General features: G+C 40.0%; 2 protein-coding genes across 2 annotated transcripts; both read left to right on the top strand.

Moving 5' to 3' along the window:
* The first annotated feature begins 839 nt into the window (after positions 1 to 839).
* LOC109175814 (pentatricopeptide repeat-containing protein At1g15510, chloroplastic) lies at positions 840 to 3914 on the top strand. Its single transcript, XM_019325173.1, has 2 exons — positions 840 to 3614; positions 3665 to 3914. The coding sequence occupies exon 1, from the start codon at positions 949 to 951 to the stop codon at positions 3583 to 3585; it is 2637 nt and encodes an 878-aa protein (XP_019180718.1). The 5' UTR covers positions 840 to 948; the 3' UTR covers positions 3586 to 3614; positions 3665 to 3914.
* Positions 3915 to 20491: 16577 nt separating this feature from the next.
* On the top strand, positions 20492 to 21877 carry LOC109175391. The gene has a single exon (XM_019324654.1). It carries the CDS (start codon positions 20492 to 20494, stop codon positions 21875 to 21877), a length of 1386 nt encoding a protein of 461 aa, XP_019180199.1.
* Positions 21878 to 23833: the final 1956 nt, after the last annotated feature.

Raw genomic sequence — 23833 nt, forward strand, 5'->3', positions numbered from 1 at the left:
TACTGGGAATAAAGTGGTAATTTAAATTCCAGTGTTTGGTTGACAGGAATAGAATTACTGGGAATTTCAATTCCAATGTTTGGTATACATGGGAATTGAAAGGGAATAAGTAGTATAAAGTAAAAAATGTCCATTATTGTTGTTAGACATTAATTTTAGGTTAAAAAAGGAAGGGGTAATTTTGACTCATCACTATCTTTTTTTCCCAGGAATTAAAATACCAGGGGGGACATGGGATTTTAATTCCATGAAAATTGGGAAATTGCAATTCCATGGAATTGCAATTCCCTCCAACCAAACTACGGAATTTAATGGCCTTTGGAATTAGGTGGGAATTAAGTAGGAAGGGAATTTAAAATCCCTCCAACCAAACGCCCTGTAAGTGCACCTAGATCTGAATACGTGACGTGAGCTGGAGAGTTCGCAGTTCTATCCTGAACGCGTAGTTCGCACCTGAATGCTCTCTTTTATATAAAGAGAGCATTCGATATTCGATCGAGTTCCGTGCTAGACGGTTATTAAGCGGTCAAGTTGGCCGAATTAGGCGCTAAACGATCGTCTAAGAAAAAATAATCACACTTTAGAGACGCCTAGCGTCTAGGCGGACACTTAGACTGATTTTTGTAATCATGAATAAGTTTGATTTCATACGTACTCTACCACATGAATAATTTTGATGCTTTTTATTGAGATTAACATAAATTTAAATGATCTTCATAATTAGCAAGTTGCTACATGGCGGATAATGCATCATTTGTCCAAAGAAGAAAACTGTCAAATTTCATAATAACGTAATTAATTAAGGCTATCATATTAGTTGTTCTATCATTTTCCTTTACAATTAAGGATCCATACATCAAGAATGGAAATTATTGGCACTTTGGTCCCAGTTTAGGTACTGATTACTGCAGGAAAAACGCGTTCGCCGAGTTCGCCTCCGGCGAGGTAATGTTTCCTTCCTCGGTGTCTTGGAAGACGGTGGTTGCAACAGCTAAAACCCCAACCACCCTCAACCCTCACTTCTCCAAGCTTCATATCACCAAAGAACTGAGCTTTTCCAAGATTTTCAGTAAGCCCCACAAGTTTTATCTGTTAAAAACCCAGCAGAATTCTACCCTCTGCTCTACTTCCACTCCCTCCTCTGCTGACCCCAACTCTCACCTCACTCGACTATGCCTCCAAAGCCAGCTAGACCAAGCCGTAAGTTTCTTGAACTCGAGACAAGACCTTTGCAGTAATATTGACGAAGAAACGTTTGTTTATTTGATTAGGCTTTGCGAATTCAAACGAGCGTCGAAAGAAGGGGGTATGATATGTTCTTTTGTACTGAATTCGATGTCCCAGTTGAGCTTGAGGCTCGGGAATTCTTTGCTGGCTATGCTTGTCAAGTTGGGGAATTTGGGAGATGCTTGGTATGTGTTTGGGAAAATGACGGAGAGAGATGTGTTCTCTTGGAATGTTTTGATTGGCGGGTACGCCAAAAATGGCTACTTTGATGAGGCTTTGGATTTGTATCATCGTATGTTGTGGGTGGGATATAGGCCTGATGTTTATACTTTCACTTGCGTGTTGAGGACTTGTGGCGGAATACCTGATTGGAAAATAGGTAGAGAGATTCATGTTCATGTAGTTAGGTTTGGGTTTGGGTGTGATATTGATGTTGTTAATGCAATGATGACTATGTACATGAAATGCGGTGACATTGTTAGTGCCAGGAAGGTGTTTGATGGAATGCCTAGGAGGGATACGATCTCATGGAATGCCATGATATCTGGGTATTTTGAGAATGGTGACTATTTGGAAGGTTTGAGCTTGTTCTTCTTGATGAGAGAGTTTGGTGATCATCCGAATTTAATGACCATGACGAGTGTGATCTCTGCATGTGAGGTTCTTTGTGATGAGAGGTTAGGGAGAGCTTTACATGGCTATGTGGCTAAAATGGAATACGGGGATGATGTTTCGTTGGGTAATTCACTAATTCAGTTGTACTCTGCTGTTGGGAATTTGGGGGAAGTGCAAAAAGTTTTTTCGAGGATTGAGTGCAAAGATGTGGTGTCATGGACTGCAATGATTTCAGCTTACCAGAATAACGATTTGCCTGAAAAGGCAGTGGAAACATATAAAACAATGGAGATGGTGGGTGTCAAGCCGGATGAGATAGCCATTGCTTCCGTTATATCTGCATGTGCTTCTATGGGATTTCTAGATATGGGGATTAAGCTTCATGAGCTTGCCAAAAGGATGGGATTTGTAGCATATATAATCGTTGCAAACACACTCATTGATTTATATTCCAAATGTGGTTGTATCGATAAGGCTTTGGAAGTCTTTTATGAGATCCCCAGAAAGGATGTGATATCCTGGACATCTATTATACTTGGTCTTCGGATTAACAATCGAAGTTATGAAGCTTTGATTTTTTTCCGGAAAATGACGTTCACTATGGATCCAAATTCAATTACCTTGATCTCTTCTCTTTCTGCGTGTGCTAGGATAGGAGCTTTAATGTGTGGTAAAGAGATACATGCATATGTGCTGAGAAATGGGATGGCTTTTGACGGATTTTTGCCCAATGCTCTTCTTGATTTGTATGTTAGGTGTGGAAAAATGGGCCCTGCGTTGAATCTATTTAATACGCAGCAGCAAGACGTGGCAGCTTGGAACATTATGCTTACAGGCTATGCCCAGCGGGGGCAAGGTGAACTTGCGATAGAGTTATTTGATAGAATGATAAATTCGAACTTAAAGCCAAGTGAGATTACTTTTATATCTCTATTATGTGCCTGTAGTAAGTCCGGGATGGTGAATCAAGGCCTCGAGTATTTTGACATTATGGAATCTAAGTTTTTTATCAAACCAAATCTGAAGCATTATGCTTGTGTGGTTGATCTACTGGGCCGAGCTGGGCAACTGGAAGACGCTTATGACTTTATACAGAAAATGGCGATAAAACCTGACACAGCTATTTGGGGAGCCTTGTTGAATTCATGTAGGATCTACAGGAATCTTGAACTCGGGGAACTTGCTGCTAGACACATTCTTGAAATGGATGAAATAAATCTGGGGTATTATACCCTCGTATTCAACCTGTACTTTGATTGTGAAAAGTGGGATGAAGTCGCTAGACTCAAAAAATTGATGAGAGTAAAGGGGCTAGATATTGATCCCGGGTGCTGCTGGATAGAAGTAAAAGGCAAAGTTCATGCATTCCTTAGTGGCGATAATTTCCACCCTGAAATAAAGCAAATAAATGGAGTTCTAAAAGGATTTTTCGATAAAATGAAAGCAGCTGGCCTTGATGAACCAGAAAGAAGTGTTGTAGATGAAGTTGAAGCTTCAAAAGCTGAGATTTTTTGTGGGCACAGTGAGAGGTCGGCTATTGCATTTGGGCTGCTAAATAGCGTTCCCGGGATGCCTATTTCAGTAACTAAAAACCTTTACATGTGCCAGAGCTGTCATAACCTTGTCAAATTTATCTCTATGGCAATTCGGAGAGAAATCTCTGTCAGAGATTGCGAAGGTTTTCACCATTTCAAGGATGGAAGGTGCTCTTGTGGGGATAATGGGTTTTGGGGGAAATCTTAGATGAATTTCTCTCTACCCCTTCCACCAATTTAATCGCCAATGAATGAGCGACGCATCTAGGGAGCATTGTTGTATCCATTTAGACGTAAATACCTTCCCTGTCACACATGAAAAAGAGCTGGTCAGAACTGTTTCATCTTCATATAACAATTATCATAGCTAAGGATATAGAAACATAACTCAGCTAAGTAGTTGTAACTTAGGTTTAGTTACTTTATTCTGCTTCTATCTTATCATATATAGCCGTAGTTCTATACTTCTATGTACAAAATATCGTAGCGTTTCAGAAACACAAATTAATCAAGGAAATGCTTTCTGAACTTTATTTTCATCTTGTTTGAATGATTTCATTACTTTTTTAATATGCTTGATGGTGCTGCTATAATGCAAGAAGTATCTAACAATAAGTGGTTATATTGCATATGACTCGCAAAGAAAATGTTAGGAGTTATGTTTTTGCTCTTCTAACTGGCTACCGTGATCCTCCTGCTGGTGTCTGGGTCCTCAAACTGCTTTTAGTTTTGTTTTAAATGAGAAAATGGCATGCAGAAAAATATATACATATTCTTCCAAATTCATGGCAATGCCTCAAACAAAAATGTAAAATTTATGATTGATGTAATATCTCTCACTACAGATCCGAGAAGGAGCCCTTACTTCCTCCCTGGTGGTGCAATTGCTGCTATGCCTAAAATGCTAAATAAAACGATGGTGCTGTTGAGTAACAGAAGCACAGACAGGTACAGATCTTTCGTCTTCTGCTTTTCCACTATCTTGTATTTTTGTCTTGCCGAGTAGGGGTGTCAATGCGGGTCAGTCCGCTCCAATACGGACTTTTTTATTCGTAGGCCATAGTGGGCCAGCCCATGAAGCCCACTGGTTAGGATTATGCAACCCTAACCCGCTTCATGCAGGCTCGTGGGCCCCACAGGTCAACAACCTGTGGGCCGACTTCTAAATTATAAAAAAATTATCATGCTACTATTCTATATTCTAATAATTTAACCTAAATAATATTAATTTTTTAGTGTTTATAATTTAAAATAATTTTTATTTTTTAATGTTTTTAATGATTAGAATATATATATATATATATATATATATATATATATATATATATATATATATATATGCCAAGATCTTGTGGTTTAATGACACCCGGGTTGCATTCCCATATGAAAAGGAGTGGGTTCGAGCCTCGGCATTGACTCTTTAGGGAAGGGGTTATAGAGGTGAAGTGAGTTGGCAGTCTAATATAGAGGTGAAGTTTGGAAAGAATGACCAATATATATAGGGAAGGGTTCATGTGCGGATATAGCTTCTCGTGCGCCCATGCACATTGTTGGACAAGAATACGCGCTTAACGGTATTCGGTTCGGTAGAATCTATTACCGTTCGGTTGTTTGGTATATTACCGAATCTAACTAGTTTGGTACGGTTCGGTTCGAGAAAAGTGAACCGAATTGTCCACCCTTAAAGTTAATTACCAAATTGGTCCCTTGACTATAGCAAATTACCAATTTGGTCCCAAGTTAACGGTTGACTAACGGTTAAACAAACGGAGGAACAAATTGGTTAAAATTTTTAAAGTTGAGGCAAATCTAATTAGTTTGGTACGGTTCGGTTCGAGAAAACTGAACCGAATTGTCCATCCTTAAAGTTAATTACCAAATTGGTCCCTTGACTATAGCAAATTACCAATTTGGTCCCAAGTTAACGGTTGACTAACGGTCAAACAAACGGAGGACAAATTGGTTAAAATTTTTAAAGTTGAAGGACTTAATTGGTAAAAAAAAATAGTCAAGGACTAAATTGATAATTTCACTATAGTCAAGGGACCATTTCGGTAATTAACTCATATATATATATATATATATATATATATATATATATATATATATATATATATATATATATATATATATATATAGTGGCGGACCCAGAAAACTTTTTCAGTGGGGTCGAAACACATTAAAATAAAATAGATAGTTTGATAAAAAATAAAACACTTAAAACTATAGCCATAAATATTGTTGAATGTGGACGAAAAATAAAATACATCAAAACTTTATAAAAAATATTCATAATACCACCATGCACCATACCACCTAATCTACTCATCTTTTGTTAATTTTTATCTTTTTATTATACTTATACTAAAACTTGTACTATATATACATATATACATACAAGGGTTATATATGGGGTGGGGGTGGGGTGAGTGGGGGCAGCTGCCCCCATGCTGGGTCCGCCCCTGTATATATATATAATAAAAAATAAGCTAACATAAAATATATATCTTTAAATAATTAAAATTAAAATGACAAAATTTATAAATATCCAAGGTTATCTTACATAACCTAACAAAATGAAGGGAATCACATTCCTTTCAAAATCCTATGTGGATGGAATGTTCTATTCCCTCAGAGAATATGAACCAAACATAGGAATGTAAGCTCGGGAATGTCACATTCCCTTGGTTATGTAATATAACCTGTAAGCTCGGGAATGTCACATTTCCTTGGTTATGTAATATAACCTGAACCAAACGCCCTCTTAAGCTGTGTAATTTTACTACTTAAGACTTAAGATGCAACATTTTTAACACTGAAAGTGCGCAATTTTAATACTTAAGGTGCGTCATTCTAACCGTTATGGTGGGTCTTTGTAACACTTAAGTGCGCCATTTTTAACACTTTGCTTCTACCTTCTAGGATGCACATTTTTAATTTTTTTTTATTGATTTGAGTTGTTGATCTAGATTTGATCAACGACTCAGATCTCACCGCATGTTTCACTTGGTACGTCCTTCGCACCAGATCTCATCCTTATATATATATATATATATATATATATATATATATATATATATATATATATATATATATATATATATATATTTATTATTATTATTATTATTATTATTATTATTATTATTATTATTATTATTATTATTATTTTTTGGTTCCTGTGATGTCAGAATGAAGTGAAGAATTCTGGATTGTATATCTATGTTATGCAGCGGAAGATTACAGAGATATATGTAGCAGGTTCAAGCACCACATAAGGTGGAGCAGTACTGACCAAAGCTCAAGACTCTAACAACCTGAAACAAACTCACTTATCAATGTAATACAAAATAAATAACATAAACTAACTGCTCCGATACTCCCCCTCAAGCAGGCGGGGGACAGGGTACGACGCCTAGCTTGCACCAGAGCGTATCAAAACGTGCAGCGGACAACGGTTTAGTAAAGATGTTAGCCAGCTGATCGTGTGTAGACACGAAATTAGCCTTGAGTGCACCAGAAGCTACTTTGTCCCGGACAAAATGATAGTCCACTTCGACGTTTTTTGTCCTAGCGTGAAAAACTGGATTAGAGCACAAGTAGGTAGCTCCTAAGTTATCACACCAAAGTACTGGAACTGTTTTCGGCAACAGACCGAGCTCACGTAACAGCGACTATATCCATGTTACTTCTGCAGCGATGTCGGCCAGGGCCTTGTACTCGGCTTCTGTAGAGGATCTAGCGACCGTGCGTTGCTTCTTTGAAACCCAAGACAGTGGATTGGGACCTAGGAAAACTGCGTAACCACCTGTTGAGCGCCGGTCTATGGAGCAACCTGCCCAGTCCGAGTCTGAGAAGGCATGTATCACCGGAGTGGTCGAAGGGGCAAGACGAAGACCGAGGTCGAGAGTGCCTTTGACATACCGAAGCACCCTCTTCAATGCCGCCCAATGTTCGTCCGTCGGGGTGTGCATGAACTGACACAGTCTGTTGACATCAAAGGATAGGTCTGGCCTTGTGATTAACAGGTACATTAACGAACCCACAAGCTGACGGTACGGAGTTGGATCCTCTAGAGTGGTTGTAGTTGAGGGCCCGGACTGACTCGTCATAGCAATAGGCGTTGCCAAAGGTTTGCATGAATCCATACCCGCTTTCCGAAGAAGCTCGGTCATATATCTTTTCTGGGAAAGGAGTATACCACCGGCCATATCGACAGCTTCAATCCCTAAAAAGAACTTCGGCTTGCCGAGATCACGGATCCAAAACACAATTGAGAGCTTCGAGAGTACATCCTGTATCATGTCTGCATCGTTTCCCATCAGGAGGATATCATCTACATACACAAGTAGATAGGCACGAGTTTGACCTGAATCAAAATTAAACAAAGAGATGTCTATTTTGGACGAACGAAACCCAATCTGAACCAGGTAGTCGTGCAGTCTTGTGAACCAGGCCCGAGGGGCCTGTTTTAAGCCATACAACGACCGTTGCAGTTTACACACATGATCCGGACAATTTAGGTTAACAAAGCCGGGAGGCTGCCTCATGTAGATATCCTCAGTGAAATAGCCATTTAAGAATGCGTTATGGACATCAAGCTGACGCATAGTCCACTAATTAGAAACCGCATAGGCTAGTAGGATTCAGATAGTTGTTGGCTTAACCACGAGACTGTATGTCTCGATGTAGTCCTGGCCTGGAATTTGATTGAACCCCTTGGCAACCAAGCGGGCTTTATAACGTTCAATAGTGCCATTGGAGTTCCGTTTGATGCGGAACACCCACTTACTTCCTATGATGTTCATCCCAGGGCGGGGAGGTACCAGACGCCAAGTGTGGTTGTGGATTAATGCGTTGAATTCCACAGTCATAGCATCATGCCAATGTGGGAGCCGGACGGCTTGCGAATGACACCTGGGCTCATCGTCGTCGACTGACCCGACTAAGGCCGCCAGTCATCGCCGTTGCGCATCAGTGGTGGTACGCAGGCGCATAACATGCGTGCGGACTGTCGGGCGTGGTTGACGTCGTCGGCGGGTTGTCGTCGTGGAAGAGGTGGACGGCTGAAAGGATGACGAAGCCGCACCTGCTGTGGAAGACGACGTTGGGGCAGCGTGGTCACCTTGTTGGCCGCCGGTTGCACGGCCCGTATGGTGAGGTGAGGGCTGATGCAATTGTTGTCGAATTTGAGCACATGCCCAAGGTTGAGTATCTGGCTGGTCAGCTGTGGCGGCCGGGAGGGCCTTTGCAAAGGGGGACACTGTTTCATTAAAGCGGACATGGCGTGCAATATATATCCGCCCCGAGGTGCGATCCAGACACCTGTACCCACAAACAGAATCCGGATATCCGAGGAAAACACATGGTATGGATCGGTAGTCCATTTTGTGAGTGTTGTAAGGGCGTAAATAGGGGAAGCACTCACAACCAAACACACGCAACACTGTATAGGAATGCTGTTGATTATAGACTTTAAAATACGGACTTGTACCATTAGAAATGGAGTTAGGCATACGATTTATAAGATGAACAGCGGACTCAAAAGCATAGAACCAGTATTTTTGGGGAATTTGACCACGGGCTAACAGAGTAAGGCCTGTTTCGACAACGTGTCGATTTCGGCGCTCTACACGACCATTTTGTTCGTGTGTGTGGGGGCAGGATTTTCTGTGTTGTATACCTGCGGTGGCAAAAACCGTACCTAATTTGAGATACTCACCCCCCATATCTGTTTGAACACTCTTAATCGAGGTGGAGAACTGCTTTTCCAACAGCGCACGGAACCTAGCAAATATGGAATAAAGATCGGACTTGAGCTTCATGGGGTAAATCCACATAAACCTGGAAAAATCGTCAACGAAAAGCACAAAATATTTATGCCCATCAATTGACGGATCAGGAGAAGGACCCCAAATATCTGAAAAAACTAAATCTAGGATAGATTTACTCGATCGTTCAGTTCGTGACAATGGGAAGCGCGCAGACTTTCCCATCTGACACGCGGTACATAGTTTATTTAAAGAATTAAATGACCCTACTACTGGACACGTAGACAAAATTTGTTTTAAAACACGGGAGTGTGGATGTCCAAGGCGCTCATGCCATATTTCTGGAGGTGCTTTGGCTGATAGGAATGCAACTGGTTTGGACAGATTCAACGAGTACATCCCTTGCGTGCTAGGGCCTCTAAGCAGAGTTTGGTGGGTGGTACGGTCATTCACAACAAAATAAGTCGGGTGAAACTCAAAAAAGACGTCATTATCTTGGGTAAATTTTTGTACAGAAAGAAGAGATGCACGCAATTGTGGAACATGCAATATTTGCTTTAGAAACAGAGACCGAGACTTTGAATTAAGAGAAATAGAACCAGTGTTTTGTATGACCAAACCTGAACCATCGCCGACTTGCAGCGTCTCACCTCCCGAGTTCGACTCCACACCTCCTAAGCCGTCAACGTGGGGAGTTGCATGGGAATTGTCACCAGTGTCCGGTAGCCAGACATTTGAAAAAGGTGCAGAGGTGAGATCATTTTGAGGAAGTTGATACGCCACATGCGCTTGAGGCTGATTCGCAACCCGAACTGGTTGCTGCGAAGAGGGAAGACGTTGACCGCCGAAGTCTTCAAATCTCCTGTAGCAGGTGAGAGCCGTGTGACCAGGGATATCACATATCTAACAGCGAATACCACCACGAGCACGTTGGCCTCGCCCACACTGGCCCCGATGGATACGTCCACGCCCACGGCCGCCGTCGGAGTATCCCCTGGAGTTCGACGAGGATTGATGCGCGACCATGGCTACGGACGGAGGTGAAGCATGCGGAGGCTGAACATGCGGTATGGTATCTTCGGGGAATAGGTAACGATGAGTGTTGAGAAGATCTGCAACCTCTGGAATAGTTAGCGGGGCAGCTTTGGTGGTGAGAGACGCCACCAATGACCGGTAATCCGGTCTTAGACCTCTGAAGATGTGCAGGTTCCGCTCGTCGAGCCCGATTGGACGGCCGGCTTGCGCTAGTTGCTCCACCAGGATTTGCGCACGTCCCAGGTAGTCAGACGGCGAGGAATCTCCCTGTTGAAGGCTCTGCAATTGAGTGAGAAGACTCAATGTACGAGAACGGGAGGTGGAGCCGAGGGCTGTTTCTGTCGCCACCCACACGCCTCTGGAGGTGGAATGGCTGATAGCTAAGTACAACACTTCTTCAGCTAACGACGAAATCAGCATACTCAAGATCGACTGATCTTGTTGAATCCAGGTGGCGTGGAGTGGGTTAACTGTCGGAGATGAAGACGATGCGGAGGCTGCGAGAAACTCCGGTGGACAAGCATTGGTCCCATCTACAAAACCTTATAGGTTTTGCCCACGCAAGAACGGCACTAGCTGCGCTCTCCAGAACAAATAGTTCGTGGCTGTCAGCTTAATGGACACATAATGATGCGCCTGTTGAAGTGCGTTGGTAGGCCGATGATCGGAAGGAGGCACCACGTCGGTTGTGCAATTGGAGATATCAACTGCCGTGGTGGTAGCATCGGCTGGGAGGGTGGTGGTAGGTGGATTGGCCATAGGACCAAGTTTAGGCTGATACCAAATGAAGTGAAGAATTCTGGATTGTATATCTATGTTATGCAGCGGAAGATTACAAAGATATATATAGCAGGTTCAAGCACCACATAAGGTGAAGCAGTACTGACCAAAGCTCACGACTCTAACAACCTGAAACAAACTCACTTATCAACATAATACAAAATAAATAACATAAACTAACTGCTCCAATAGTCAGGTCTTCCCGTGCGGTCAGTGCGGCATACACCATTAGGTATGGATAAATGCACCATACAGTGTTCTAAAATACACTAGAATGAAATGTCAAAAATGCACCACAAAAAAAAAAAAAAAAAATTACACCACACATATAGTGTATTTACGAACACTGTGTGGTGCATTTATGCATACCTAATGGTGTATGTCGCACTGACCGCACTGGAAGACTTGACCTCATAGGGATGAGAGTAATTGTTTCATTCAGTTCAGAAGAGATAAGAGTTACAGTGCTAGTGCCTCCACGATCAGCTGTGCTTTGCCGAGGTACTCCGCCGGAGAGCTATTACCTTGGTGCAAGGATTGAAACTAACCTAACAGGTTAAGGCATCTCGCCCTTGAAGACGACCCCAACGCCATTGTGACTGACTCCCACACCTCCCGGGAAGTGCTCCGACCAACTGCCAGGTACATGACTTCATCTGACAGCGAGGAGATGAGGAGCGACATGATGGATTTGTCTTGTTGTACCCACGCTTGGAACGCAGGGTTGGGACCGGTGATGGCAGCAGTGGGCGTCGTCGTGGTGCCGGAGTCGCCGGAAGATGGAGGAATGGCGATCGTGGGCGGTGGACACGGGGTTTCACCATCCACAAACCCGAGCAATCCTTGTCCTCTGAGAAAGGGAACGAGCTGCTTTCTCTAGAACAAGAAATTGCGGGTGTTGAGCTTGATGGATACAAAATGATGGGCTGAAGAGAGAGTGTTTGGGGTGGTGGCCGGAGTAGAAACGGCGGCAGCAGTCACCGTTCACTCGGAAGAATTAGTCGACATAGTCGATCTGGGAAGGAGAGTAAAGATAGGAAAAGGACCGTTGACTTACTGATACCATATGAGAGTAATTGTTTCATTTAGTTCAGAAGAGATAAGAGTTACATTCCTATAGGAAATAGAAAGCTGAAATAACTCCTATCTAAATGGGTTACCAGGGAAGACTAAACTAAACTAAATACAAATAATAATAAGATAAATAATAATAGTCACAACATTATTCACAACAGGAACCTGACCCTATATATATATATATATATATATATATATATATATATATATATATATATATATATATTCAAATTTTCTTGTTCACAATGTCAAAAACTTTAAGCCGTAATTTTAGTACATCGTATAAGTTGTGAAGTTTTTGGAGAATTTTTTAATTTTCTGGTGGAAGTGTCACTACGACTAGCGTAGGACAAGTGAAAGTGGACAGAAATTCTCTTGTTTTCCGTTTTTTTGGTTGTATCTTATAATATGCATCCATTGTCGTTTGCAACCTTATAACGGTCTTGCGTCGTAGCAGAATGGTGTCGTAGCTGTGGCCAGGGCCGGATTTTAGGATTTTGTGGCCCTATTCTGGTAAATAACTGAGGCCCTCCAAAATTGTAATTGTTAAAACTGTCATATGCAAGTTTTGAACCTTTGACATCTAAGTTAAAATACAATAAATACACATTTCTACCATCTCTTCATAGAACCTTTTAAGATTATTTAAAAATCTTTAATTTTTATTTCTAAACTAGATAAGTAATAATTAAATATTGGGCTTATAAAATTTGGGGTCCTTCTAAAATTGGGGGCCCTGTGCGGTAGCCCAGCTTGCACAGCCTAAAATCCGGCCTTGGCTGTGGCATGCAAGGTGTGAATTTCCGGCATGTGATACATAGATAACGGCTAATACTCATCGGTATATATATCGGAGACGAAAGGAAAAAAATTGGATTGCGACCTTTCAGCCCTATCAGCTTAGCCAAAGAAAGTATTCTGTTGCACATGTCTTACGTTGTAATGTTTTGTCAGTTTGTAAACGTCTACCTTAACCGATGCACTTGCATTTTTGGAGTTATACGTGCCTTAACGCCTCCTCTTAATTACCTAAAATTGACCTCCAACGGCCTCCTTACATGCATTCGTTTACAACTCCTTAAACTAGATAACAAAAAGAGTTATCCCAATTTCCATCTTTTAAGTATCCAAAACGAGGCTCGAACCCACAACTGACTCTGTTACAATATAATATCTGTTTATAATTACTTTAATACGGTCTCCACTAAGACTCAAACCCACAACCTCCCATATGAAAGAACAACTTGGTGTCACTAGACCACAAAATTATTGACTAATTTTTTGTGTTTGATAGTACTTTAATGTAATTTCTCAATATATAAATTTTGTGTACTAATAATAAACTTAATATTATAAAAGAATTGAATTAAAAATAACTTTGGTCAAATTTCGTTAACCGGGGGACGTAAGGAATAATAAACCTAGCTTAAATTAAAATTGATTTGCTCGTAACATCAAAATCTTTGTCCCCAATTTATAATTCCTTATTTTGTCGTCATTGATTATACATGCATTCTTTTTGTTTTTAGGATTCACATCGATCTGGTTGGGACATGAAGGTAAAATAAAAACAAAATAATATTGTTATCTCCGAATCTCCGATATGATCCGTCCTAGTGGTTTTGCTTTACCGAGGAAGGAGGAGCGGAACTTAGATGATGTTGAGTGATTAGCGCATATATATATATATATATATATATATATATATATATATATATATATATATATATATATATATACGAATTTTATTGATTCAGGATGGATTTGCTTTTACAAAAGCAGATTTTTTAAGTTGGTGAGCAGCCAAATAGTTACCAATCCAAACGTGCCCTACACAATAATCCACCTTTCACTTTTCATTATGCATAAAAGATGTAGTAATTGTGATTGACAAAAAGTGAAATTAAACAAAGTCACAAACTGTCCAGCCCAGCTGCATGCAAACTTTTACTCATATTATTATTTTATTAGCTCTTTTATTTGCTTGTAGGTCAAGGTATGTGTTAAATCAATACTAGACCACTAACCTCTAGTAGATTGATTTTTAAAAATTTTCTATTAATTTAATACATATCAAAGTCCATCTAGATTTTGGTCAAGTTTGATAAATTATGACTGTTAGCTGATTGGGTTACTTAAAGGGTATAACTAATTGATAACATTATTTGATTGTAGAAAGCTATTTGGTAAATTAGCTGTTAGTTGATAGCTGTTTGATATAATTTCTTTTCTCAAAAAGCTAATTAAAAAAGTTGCATCGAGTAGCTTTTTAAATTTTAGCATTTTGAAATACAAAAAGCTAATTAACCAATTCAAACACTTAATATTGATTTTAAACAAAGTCAAACAACTAATAGTGGTCAAATAAGCCAAAATTAGCCTATAAACTATTTGTGTTTGACTGTTTTTACCAAACAGGGCCTTTGTGTTTCTAACCACTAAGTCATGAAAAAAAATATCAGAGATAAAATTTTATTATTAACTCTAGTTGATTGAATTACTATGATTTATGTACAATAACAATAAATTTTAACAAACCAAAATCACTAATAGAATAATAGAAAACATCAGTTTACTAATAACGTAACTCAAGAGCTAATTTATTACTCCGTATTACTTTATAACTCATAAACCAACCTGCATACGCATGCATTTTGGTGTATATATGCTATATATGATTTGCAAATAATTGCAATGTACCATATTGGTACACAATTGTATTATTCTTTTGGGAATAAATTTTATGGTACCATTGTGTATCGAAAACAAACAGCATATTTGAGTACAATATATAATCAATTCTTTAACTAAAATTTAAAACAAAAACCTCTGTATATAGAAAATACAGTAATTAAAAAAAAAAAAAAAAAAAAAAAAAAAAAAAAAAAAAAAAACTAAAGGTAGAATTTAAGGCCCCCCTCCCGACTCGTGGGGCAGGCTGTCAAGGCGTGTAAAGTGGTAAAATGCTTGACAGTAATATAATTGACAACTAACCCTCCATGGCCATGGGGCCACCCTTCATCCATAATCTCACCAATCATGCATTATATTGAGTTAGCCATGGCGGTAGCCGCTTAAACCTACAACCAACAAACTATATTACTACTGCACTGCCAAACATTACTTGCTTTTACACTTTAAGACTTCAACATTGTGAATGGGGAAACAAAAGTCTAATGCTATCTTGTGCCAGATAGCGAAAACACGTTTGCATTGATTCATGGAATATGTCAGAAATTGAATAGTACTCTTGTAGGTTTTACAAGTAAAGGGTAGTTTAATTCACTACTGACCAACACAACTGTTAATCAAACTATGTCACTAATTTGTTATAGTCGAGAGCAGATGGTCCGAGCAGTTTTTAAGACCATGGACCGACCGACGGACCGCTTCCAGGCCGATCGCACAGTCACTAGTATCACCCCAACAACTCTTATTCTTTCAAAATTCATTTTGTGAATCAAATTAACTTACGGTGTAAATAATAAATGTAGTTAGTATTAATACCTAATTAGTGTGAAATCAAGTGTGATTTGGGATGAGATGGGTATAATGATGTGTATATTATGGTGCATGTTCTTCTTGTATAAGTGAACTTTTGAATTTTGATGCATGCATGGTGTGAGTGTGTGTTTTAATTTCAAGCTACCATGAAATGGGTGTTATGATGGGAACAACAGGGTGGTTGCAATAAATTTGAATACATAAATTTGCCAAAAATAATTGGTCAACAAGTATTTGATGCCCAGAATTAAATATATATTACACCATTATTTAATGCTCCAAACAAATAATTGCATAGAGCTTATTGATATATATAATAATGAAAAATGGGGATTAATTTCGACCTTAATTAGCAATTTTGGATTAAATTTCACCAATTTAACTCTAAACATGTCATGCCACTTGAATCCACAATTATGCATGACAAGTAAATCTCGATACTGCCAAGTACCTTGTGCTTAGATGGCACCTCTGTGACTCCTTTGGAGGGAAGCTAGGTCAGAGGACCGAACCCCGGTGGTAGGTTCTTGTCTCTTTGAACTGTAATAGTTTGAGAAAGTATAGAACATATAATACCTTGTAACAGATCAGAGTCTATAGTACCCAAAAAAAAAAAAAAAAAAAAAAAAATCTCAATACTCAAAATTATCAAAATAAAGCAACTTGGAGTTAAAGCTCACTTTCATGGGATTTAAATTCTCATCAACCTTAGCTTTCTCTCTTGGTGGAATTCATAACTACTTCCGTAACTAGTAGATCGACCAGAGGGATCTTAATTAATTATCAATTCCTAACATCATTAATAGATTGAAACAATGGAAAATATTAGAGTTTTAGGGGTGTATTCAATCATGACTTTTGTAGACTTTTAACGACTTTTAAAATGATAGATTTTAATAAACTTTGATGGACTTTCATAGAGTCGTTCAAAACTTTTTAAAACTTTATAAGACTCTATAAAAGTCTATATAAAAAACATTCATAGACTTTTATCAACTTTTTTATTTTAAAAAGTCTACAAAAGTCATTGAAATTCTAAATTGAATACACCCTTACAAACTTTCAATGATTTTAATTCTTATCATTTACAATTTTCTTACAAAACATTTATAATATATCATAAAATTCTTCTTATTATATAGTTCTTCACCCACATCAATATTCTCAACATTATTATTTTTATTCATAATATGCTGAGACTTATATGCTAATTGCTTATATATATTATTAATAAACATCAACAAAAAAAAACTATTTCATTAGAAATTCATAACAATATTGAACAATAAAATTATAATAAAAGACTTGATAATGAAGAAAATATAGGATAATGAAGAAAAAATAATTTTATTGAATTTAGATAGGTTTATAGAGTTTAAATAGGGAGAAAAATAGAGTTTAAATAGAGAGAGAGAGAGAGAAAACATTCAAAGTTGTTAGAAAGAAAAATTGAAATCTTGGGGTTGATGGTTGGATTTCAACTATTTATATTTGAGAAGGAAAAGTCTTCAAAAGTCTTAAAATTAAAAAGTCTACAAAAGTTCATAACTTTTTGAATACCACATGACTTTTAAAGACTCTTTAAAAGTCTTAATCGAATACCACACGACTTTTAAAGACTCTTTAAAAATCTTGATTGAATACCGCCCGACTTTTAAAGACTCTCTAAAAGTTTGAATTGAATACCTCCAAACTTTTAAAGTTCATAAAAATCTTTAAAACTCTATGAAAGTCATGATTGAATACACCCCCCTTAGTATACAAGAATCAATTCAAAATATTTCAATATTTGTTCACTTCAGGCATTTAATCCTAATAATTCTTTTTTTTTTTTCCCTCTACAAGTATGATCTTACTAATTAACACGTTGAAATTAAATACAACCCGTTTAAAATTCTAGCGACGGATCATATAATCCGTCGCTACAATATCCACACAAACAAAATTGTTCTTGAATATGTAGCGACGGATTCATATATCCATCGCTAGTCCGTTGCAATTAAAGTAATGAAATAAATCCGCGAAAATTCCGTCACAAGTCCGTCGCAAATCCGTCTCTAATATTTATGCTAAAATTTACCGCTAAAATTAGTTACGTATTTAACGACGGAATTAGTCCGTCACAATATCTGTCGTTAGTCCGTCACTATATATCCATTTAACCAAAAAAAAAAATACTCTCTCTAATCCGTCGTTATTGCGTAGCTAACTTAGCTACAGAATGCGTCCGTCGCTAAATCCGTCGTTATTTCGGTATTTTTTTTGTAGTGTAACATAAAGAGTTAATTTCATATCATTTTCGGTCTTAAATTTACAGGTGCCATTTTATTTTTAGTTTTTTTTTTTAAATATTATCTGTTGGTCTTAGTATTATTGTGACATGACCATTTTTTGTCTCTGTCAACAAATATATTTAAATGGCGTTAATAAATATGTGAGCATTTTAATCTATTCAGTTCTAAGTGTTAATTTCTTTTTTGGAGTGTTAATTTCTTTTTTGGACCTAGATTTATGTGTCGTTCCACTACTGCGAAGGCTCAAGTTGCAGAGACTCTGTTGTGGAGGCGTGAATTGCAATTGAAGAAGACATGAGACTCTAGCCGTCAATTAGAGATTTTTCAATAAAAATAAAGATATAGTGTGTAAACCTACTATACATTGTATAAAAGACTAAAATATCATAGTATTTAACGTTATTTAAACATATTTGTAAACGGAGGATTAAAAAATAGTAATGCATAGTAGGACCAACAGAGGATTTTTTTTTTTTTCAAAAAAAAAACTAAAAATAAAATTTTTCTACCACCGGAAATGGAATTAAATCTAACATAAATCTTCTCCATTGCGGTTTCATAATTATTGGGTTAACTTATCATTTTTTTGTGCAAATCTACCGAAAATGGAATTAAATCTAACATAACTCTAATAATGGTCCGACAATTGTGCATTAATGTACTATAGTTTGGTATGAGAGGCCCCAAGAAAGCTCCAAGAAATGCGATATGAATACGGACACACCTTCTGAAGAGACGGAACCGGCGGCGACCAATCGGTCGCCGGAGGAACCACTACTACGCGAGAGATCATCTAAGAAGTCCAAGAGAACCCGAGATCAGGTGGAATCGCCGATGACCTCACCACCGATGGACAGTGCAACAGAGGACCCCTTCTCGACGAACGTGAATTCAACAACAGAGGCATTCTCGGAATCTATAGATACGGAGACCGAAGGCAATCGATCGACCCCCATACCCCCACCCTTACCAGCTAGCTACAAGTTGAGCCTACGGAAGTTCATAACTTACAAGAAGGATGACCTTGAGGGCTGCGAGGACGACACTTCGGATGATGAAGGTTCAGATGAACAAGATGACCCAGAATGTCCAAGAATTAGACTATCAAAGGAGGAGAAACTCAGAATTAGGAAACCTTGGAGGAGAACCCTTATCATCCAGCTCATGGGTAAACCGATTGGCTACAACTTCTTAATCCGCCGGCTTCGTTCGCTATGGAAACCTGAAGGTCAGATGGAACTGATAGATCTTGAACACGACTATTTCCTGGCCAGATTTGAGCTCCAGAGAGACTATGACATCGCAAGATGCGAGGGCCCGTGGGTAATCCAGGATCACTACTTGGTTGTCCAGCAAAGGAAGCCTAATTTTAGACCACAGACAAACAAGATCCAGAAAATCTGCGTGTGGGTGCGACTTCCTGACATCCCAATTGAGTATTTTGATGAAGACACACTGATTAAACTGGGAGATAAAATTGGGAAGACGGTCAAGATCGACGATACTACTTGCCTGGCATCCCGAGGAGAGTTCGCACGCATCTGTGTAGAAATCGATATCACGAAGCAACTTCTTGCGAAATTCACAATCGAAAATGAGGAGTATCCGATAGAGTATGAAGGGATTCATCTCATCTGTTTCAAATGTGGCAAGTATGGACACAAATCGAAAGTCTGTGGCCTGAATATGCCTACACGACTTGACCCCATTCCAGAGTCTACGAGCGAGGAAGCATGTAATGATAAGGATAGTGTTCCACCCCAAGTACCGGACGAGAGACACCAGGAACAACCATCCAAAAACCACCTCAAAGAGAGATTTGGTCCTTGGATGCTAGTAACAAGGAAAGATCGGCGAGCAACAAGAAAATTTAGCAACCAAGGTTCTGGTCAGAGGCAGAACACGAAGGAAAGAACTCAAGCCCCTATTAACCAGAATAATTCCAACCAGCATAATTACGCATCCAGATTTGGTCCACTGAGTAACATGGAAGACGACAACTTGGGAGAGGAAGTGTTGGGAGAAGAGATCATAACTCAAAGGAACCTGGGTAAAGCACCTATTGATGACCCGCCGGCCGCTGCCCAGAATCCAACCCATCCCTCCACCTCCCAACAAAGAACGAGGACTAAGCAGCCTAGCTCTCACATTCATCAAGGAAGAAGGAAATCACCAAGCCCCCCCACGAATACTACTACCCCAGTTGACAGAGGTCCTGTCAGGCCTCCGACAGATGGATCTTCAAGATCGGTTGAGCAGAGAAGTGAGGATCCTAACAATCTCCTTTCTCCTACCAACCGGCTACCGGGAATTAGGACGGCGGGACCTTCCCAGCAGGACAGAAGGGAAAGGCCGTCTATCCCTCGAAGGGCAACAGCGGTTGATGAGCACACACTTGTGAGAGGGTCGGTGAGAGGACAACCAATATCAAGAACTACTGTCAACCACCGTCAGATTGACCCCGGGATAGACTCTGATCACCATACACCAAGCGCTGATGTCGAAATGGCTCCTGATGAGGGAGCTGATTTCTTTGACTGTGATACGCCAAATGAGGCTTTGGATGCTGCGAATCTGTCAGAAAGTCGGCATAGCCTGGCTTTGGGTCCCCCTACGCTCAATTGAGCTTGCTCCTCTTTCCCCCATTTGTTTTTAAATGAATGTTTTAGTTTGGAATTGCCAAGGGGCGGCATCAAGAACATTTCGCCGTACCCTCAAATTTTTCTTGCATGAGTATAAACCCAGTATTTTGTGCCTCCTGGAACCAAAAGTTTCGGGAGACCAAGCTAATGATATTTGCTTTGATCTTGGTTTCGATCAATGGCTTAGAGTCGAAGCCCTCGGCTTCTCGGGTGGTATATGGGTCCTTTGGAAAGATGTGCTCCAAGTAGCGACCCATAGGACCAACCCTCAGTTCATTTTATTGAGTATTAAAGAGGAAAATTCACAACCTTGGAATCTCTCCTTTGTATATGGCAGCCCGGATCACGCCCTCAGACAATACCTATTTGAGGAATTATCTCAAGTAGGCCTTAACTTGCAGGGACCGTGGCTCTCAGTTGGTGACTATAATTCTGTCCTTTCTATTAATGAGGTTTCTAGTACTAATCTATCTTCTACACGATGTGCAGGGTTTAGGAGATGGATTTTTGAGGAGGGATTAATTGATCTAGGCTGTGAGGGACCTCAATTTACATGGCGCAGAGGTCTTAGTGCAACCTCTTTTAGGGCAGCCAGGCTGGACCGTGCTCTGAGCAACCTTGAATGGAGATTACACTTCCTGGATGCAAGGGTATACCATTTGCCCATAGTCAACTCTGACCATGCCCCCATCCTTATCAGCACGATGTTAAGCCATAAGCAGTCTGGTCCGAAGGAGTTTAAGTACAATGCAACCTGGGCGTCACACCCGGAGTTCCCCAACTTCATCAAGAACAATTGGAACTCGGACCAATCACTTGAACAAGCCAAAAAGGCCCTAGCAACAAAGCTTCAAAGTTGGAACCGCAACTCTTTTGGGAATATATTCCAAAGGAAAAGAAGAGTCCTAGCAAGAATCAAAGGAACACAAAGAGCTCTTGATAGTCACCCAAGGACTGACTTGATCAAGCTGAATAACAAACTGCATAAGGAGCTAGATGAAATCCCTAATCAAGAAGAACTCTATTGGTTTCAGAGGTCGCGGGAAGACTGGATAGCAACCGGGGACCGGAACACAGGTTTTTATCATGCTGCCACAGCTGTCAGAAAGGCATATTCGAAAATCACCAGGTTAAAGAACTGTCAAGGGGATTGGCTGGATTCAGATGAGGACATTTTGGATCATATTACTCAATTCTTCAGAGAGCTATATACGGAAGAGGACAGCAATATAGTCCACACGACCTGGAGTAAGACATTCCCAACTTTGCACAAAACCGTATGGGATTATGTAAACGCCCTTGTCACACCCGCAGAAATCAAGCTGGCATGCTTCGATATGGCCCCCTTCAAAGCCCCCGGCCCCGATGGGTACCATGCTGGCTTTTTCCAACAAAACTAGTCGGTGGTGGGAGAAAGCTTCGTGTCCTTTGTAATGGATTACTTCAAAACTGGCGTTCTTGCAGAAGGATGTAATGATGCGATCATAACTTTGATACCAAAAGTGCCGAATCCAGAAAATGCTAAGCAGCTTAGACCCATCAGCTTATGCAACACTTCATACAAGGTTATTTCGAAGACTCTTACTACTAGACTGAAGTTAGCCATCCAGAAACTCATTGGACAAAATCAGTCAAGCTTCGTCCCCGGGCGTCAAATAGTGGACAATATAATCACATACCAAGAGCTCTTAAATACAGCCAACCGGAAAAAAGGGAAAACAGGGCTAATGCTCCTAAAGATTGATCTTGAGAAGGCTTATGATAGGTTATCATGGAGTTTTATCCACGACACCCTCCAAGAGGCAGGTTTCAGTAATCTCTGGGTTAGACATATCATGGGTTGCATTACAACAGAAAGATTGGCAGTCTCCATTAACGGCAAGCACTCACAATGGCTCAAGCCATCAAGGGGCATCCGACAAGGTGATCCTATATCCCCGCTTATCTTCGTACTATGTATTGAACGATTAAGCCACCTTATCCATGAGAAGGTGGAGGAAGGTCTTTGGAAAGGGATTAAAGTAGCCAGAAATGGGCCGTGTATTTCTCACCTTCTTTTTGCCGATGATATGGTCCTCTATGGAGAGGCATCAACACAACAAGCACGGGTAATCAAACATTGCTTGGACCTTTTTTGCAATAGCTCAGGGCAGAAGGTGAACTTCGACAAATCCCTACTGCATTTTTCGAAGAACACTCCTTCTACTATCCAACAAGAAGTAGCTGAGATTCTGGGTATTAAAGTTACTGACAACTTGGGCAGATACTTGGGGGTACCGTCTCACCACGACAGACTGAAAAAAGACTCCTTTCAAGGGATTGTTGATAAGGTTCGTGATAGATTATCAGGCTGGAAAATGAAAACACTCACCTTAGCAGGAAGGAAGGTCCTTGCCCAAGCAATTCTCTTGGCCATACCTATGTACGCAATGCAATCTACGCTTATTCCCCTGGGAATCATTGATGAAATCGAAAAACTTATTCGAGCCTTCCTATGGGGAGGGTCTGTCAATAATAGGAAGTGCAACCTTGTGGCATGGGATACAGTTACGAAGGAAACTAAGGATGGAGGTATTGGAATTAGGAATCTGGCAAACATGAATTTAGCTTTTATGATGAAATTGGGATGGAGATTGCACTCGGTCGAAGAAGGATTATGGGCACAAATTTTGAAGGCCAAGTATGGAGTTCAGGCTCTAGATCCTAACACATGGCAGCCAAAGTCAGGGATGTCTAATGCTTGGAAAGGGATCCTAAAGACAACACCTAACCTGAAAAAAGGTCTTAGAAAAGCTGTGGCGAATGGAAAGAATACAATGTTTTGGTTGGAACCATTGATAGACCACCAACCCTTGATCAACTTCATTACAGTTACCCTGCCCTTACCAATCCTGTATGCAAGAGTCTCAGATTACTGGGAAACTACCAGAGGATGGAAATGGGATGAACTCATGGACCTTTTGCCAACTCAGGTCCTACAGAAGCTGGAAGCCTTCATCTTAACAGAGAGCGATGAAGTGGAGGATGTTACTAGTTGGGGCTGTAATTCCACCGGTGAGTTCACTGTCTCGTCAGCTTACTCATTTATATCCAATCCTCACCCCCAACCTGAGACGCGCGTTTGGAGCAATATCTGGAAGCTCAAAATTCCGAGCAAAATGCAATTCCTCCTTTGGCTAATCAGGCATGATAGGATCATGTCAAACGAAAATAGATTCAAGAGAGGCTTCACGGATAATGCATATTGTGATTTCTGTGGTGATCAAATAGAATCAACGGAGCACATCTTCAGGGCCTGTCCTAAGGCTAGGACATTATGGGAAGCAGTCATACCTAACACGGATATAAATACCAAC

The sequence above is a fragment of the Ipomoea nil genome, unplaced genomic scaffold, assembly GCF_001879475.1.
Source record: "Ipomoea nil cultivar Tokyo-kokei standard unplaced genomic scaffold, Asagao_1.1 scaffold0688, whole genome shotgun sequence".
In the NCBI taxonomy this organism is placed as follows: Eukaryota; Viridiplantae; Streptophyta; class Magnoliopsida; order Solanales; family Convolvulaceae; genus Ipomoea; species Ipomoea nil.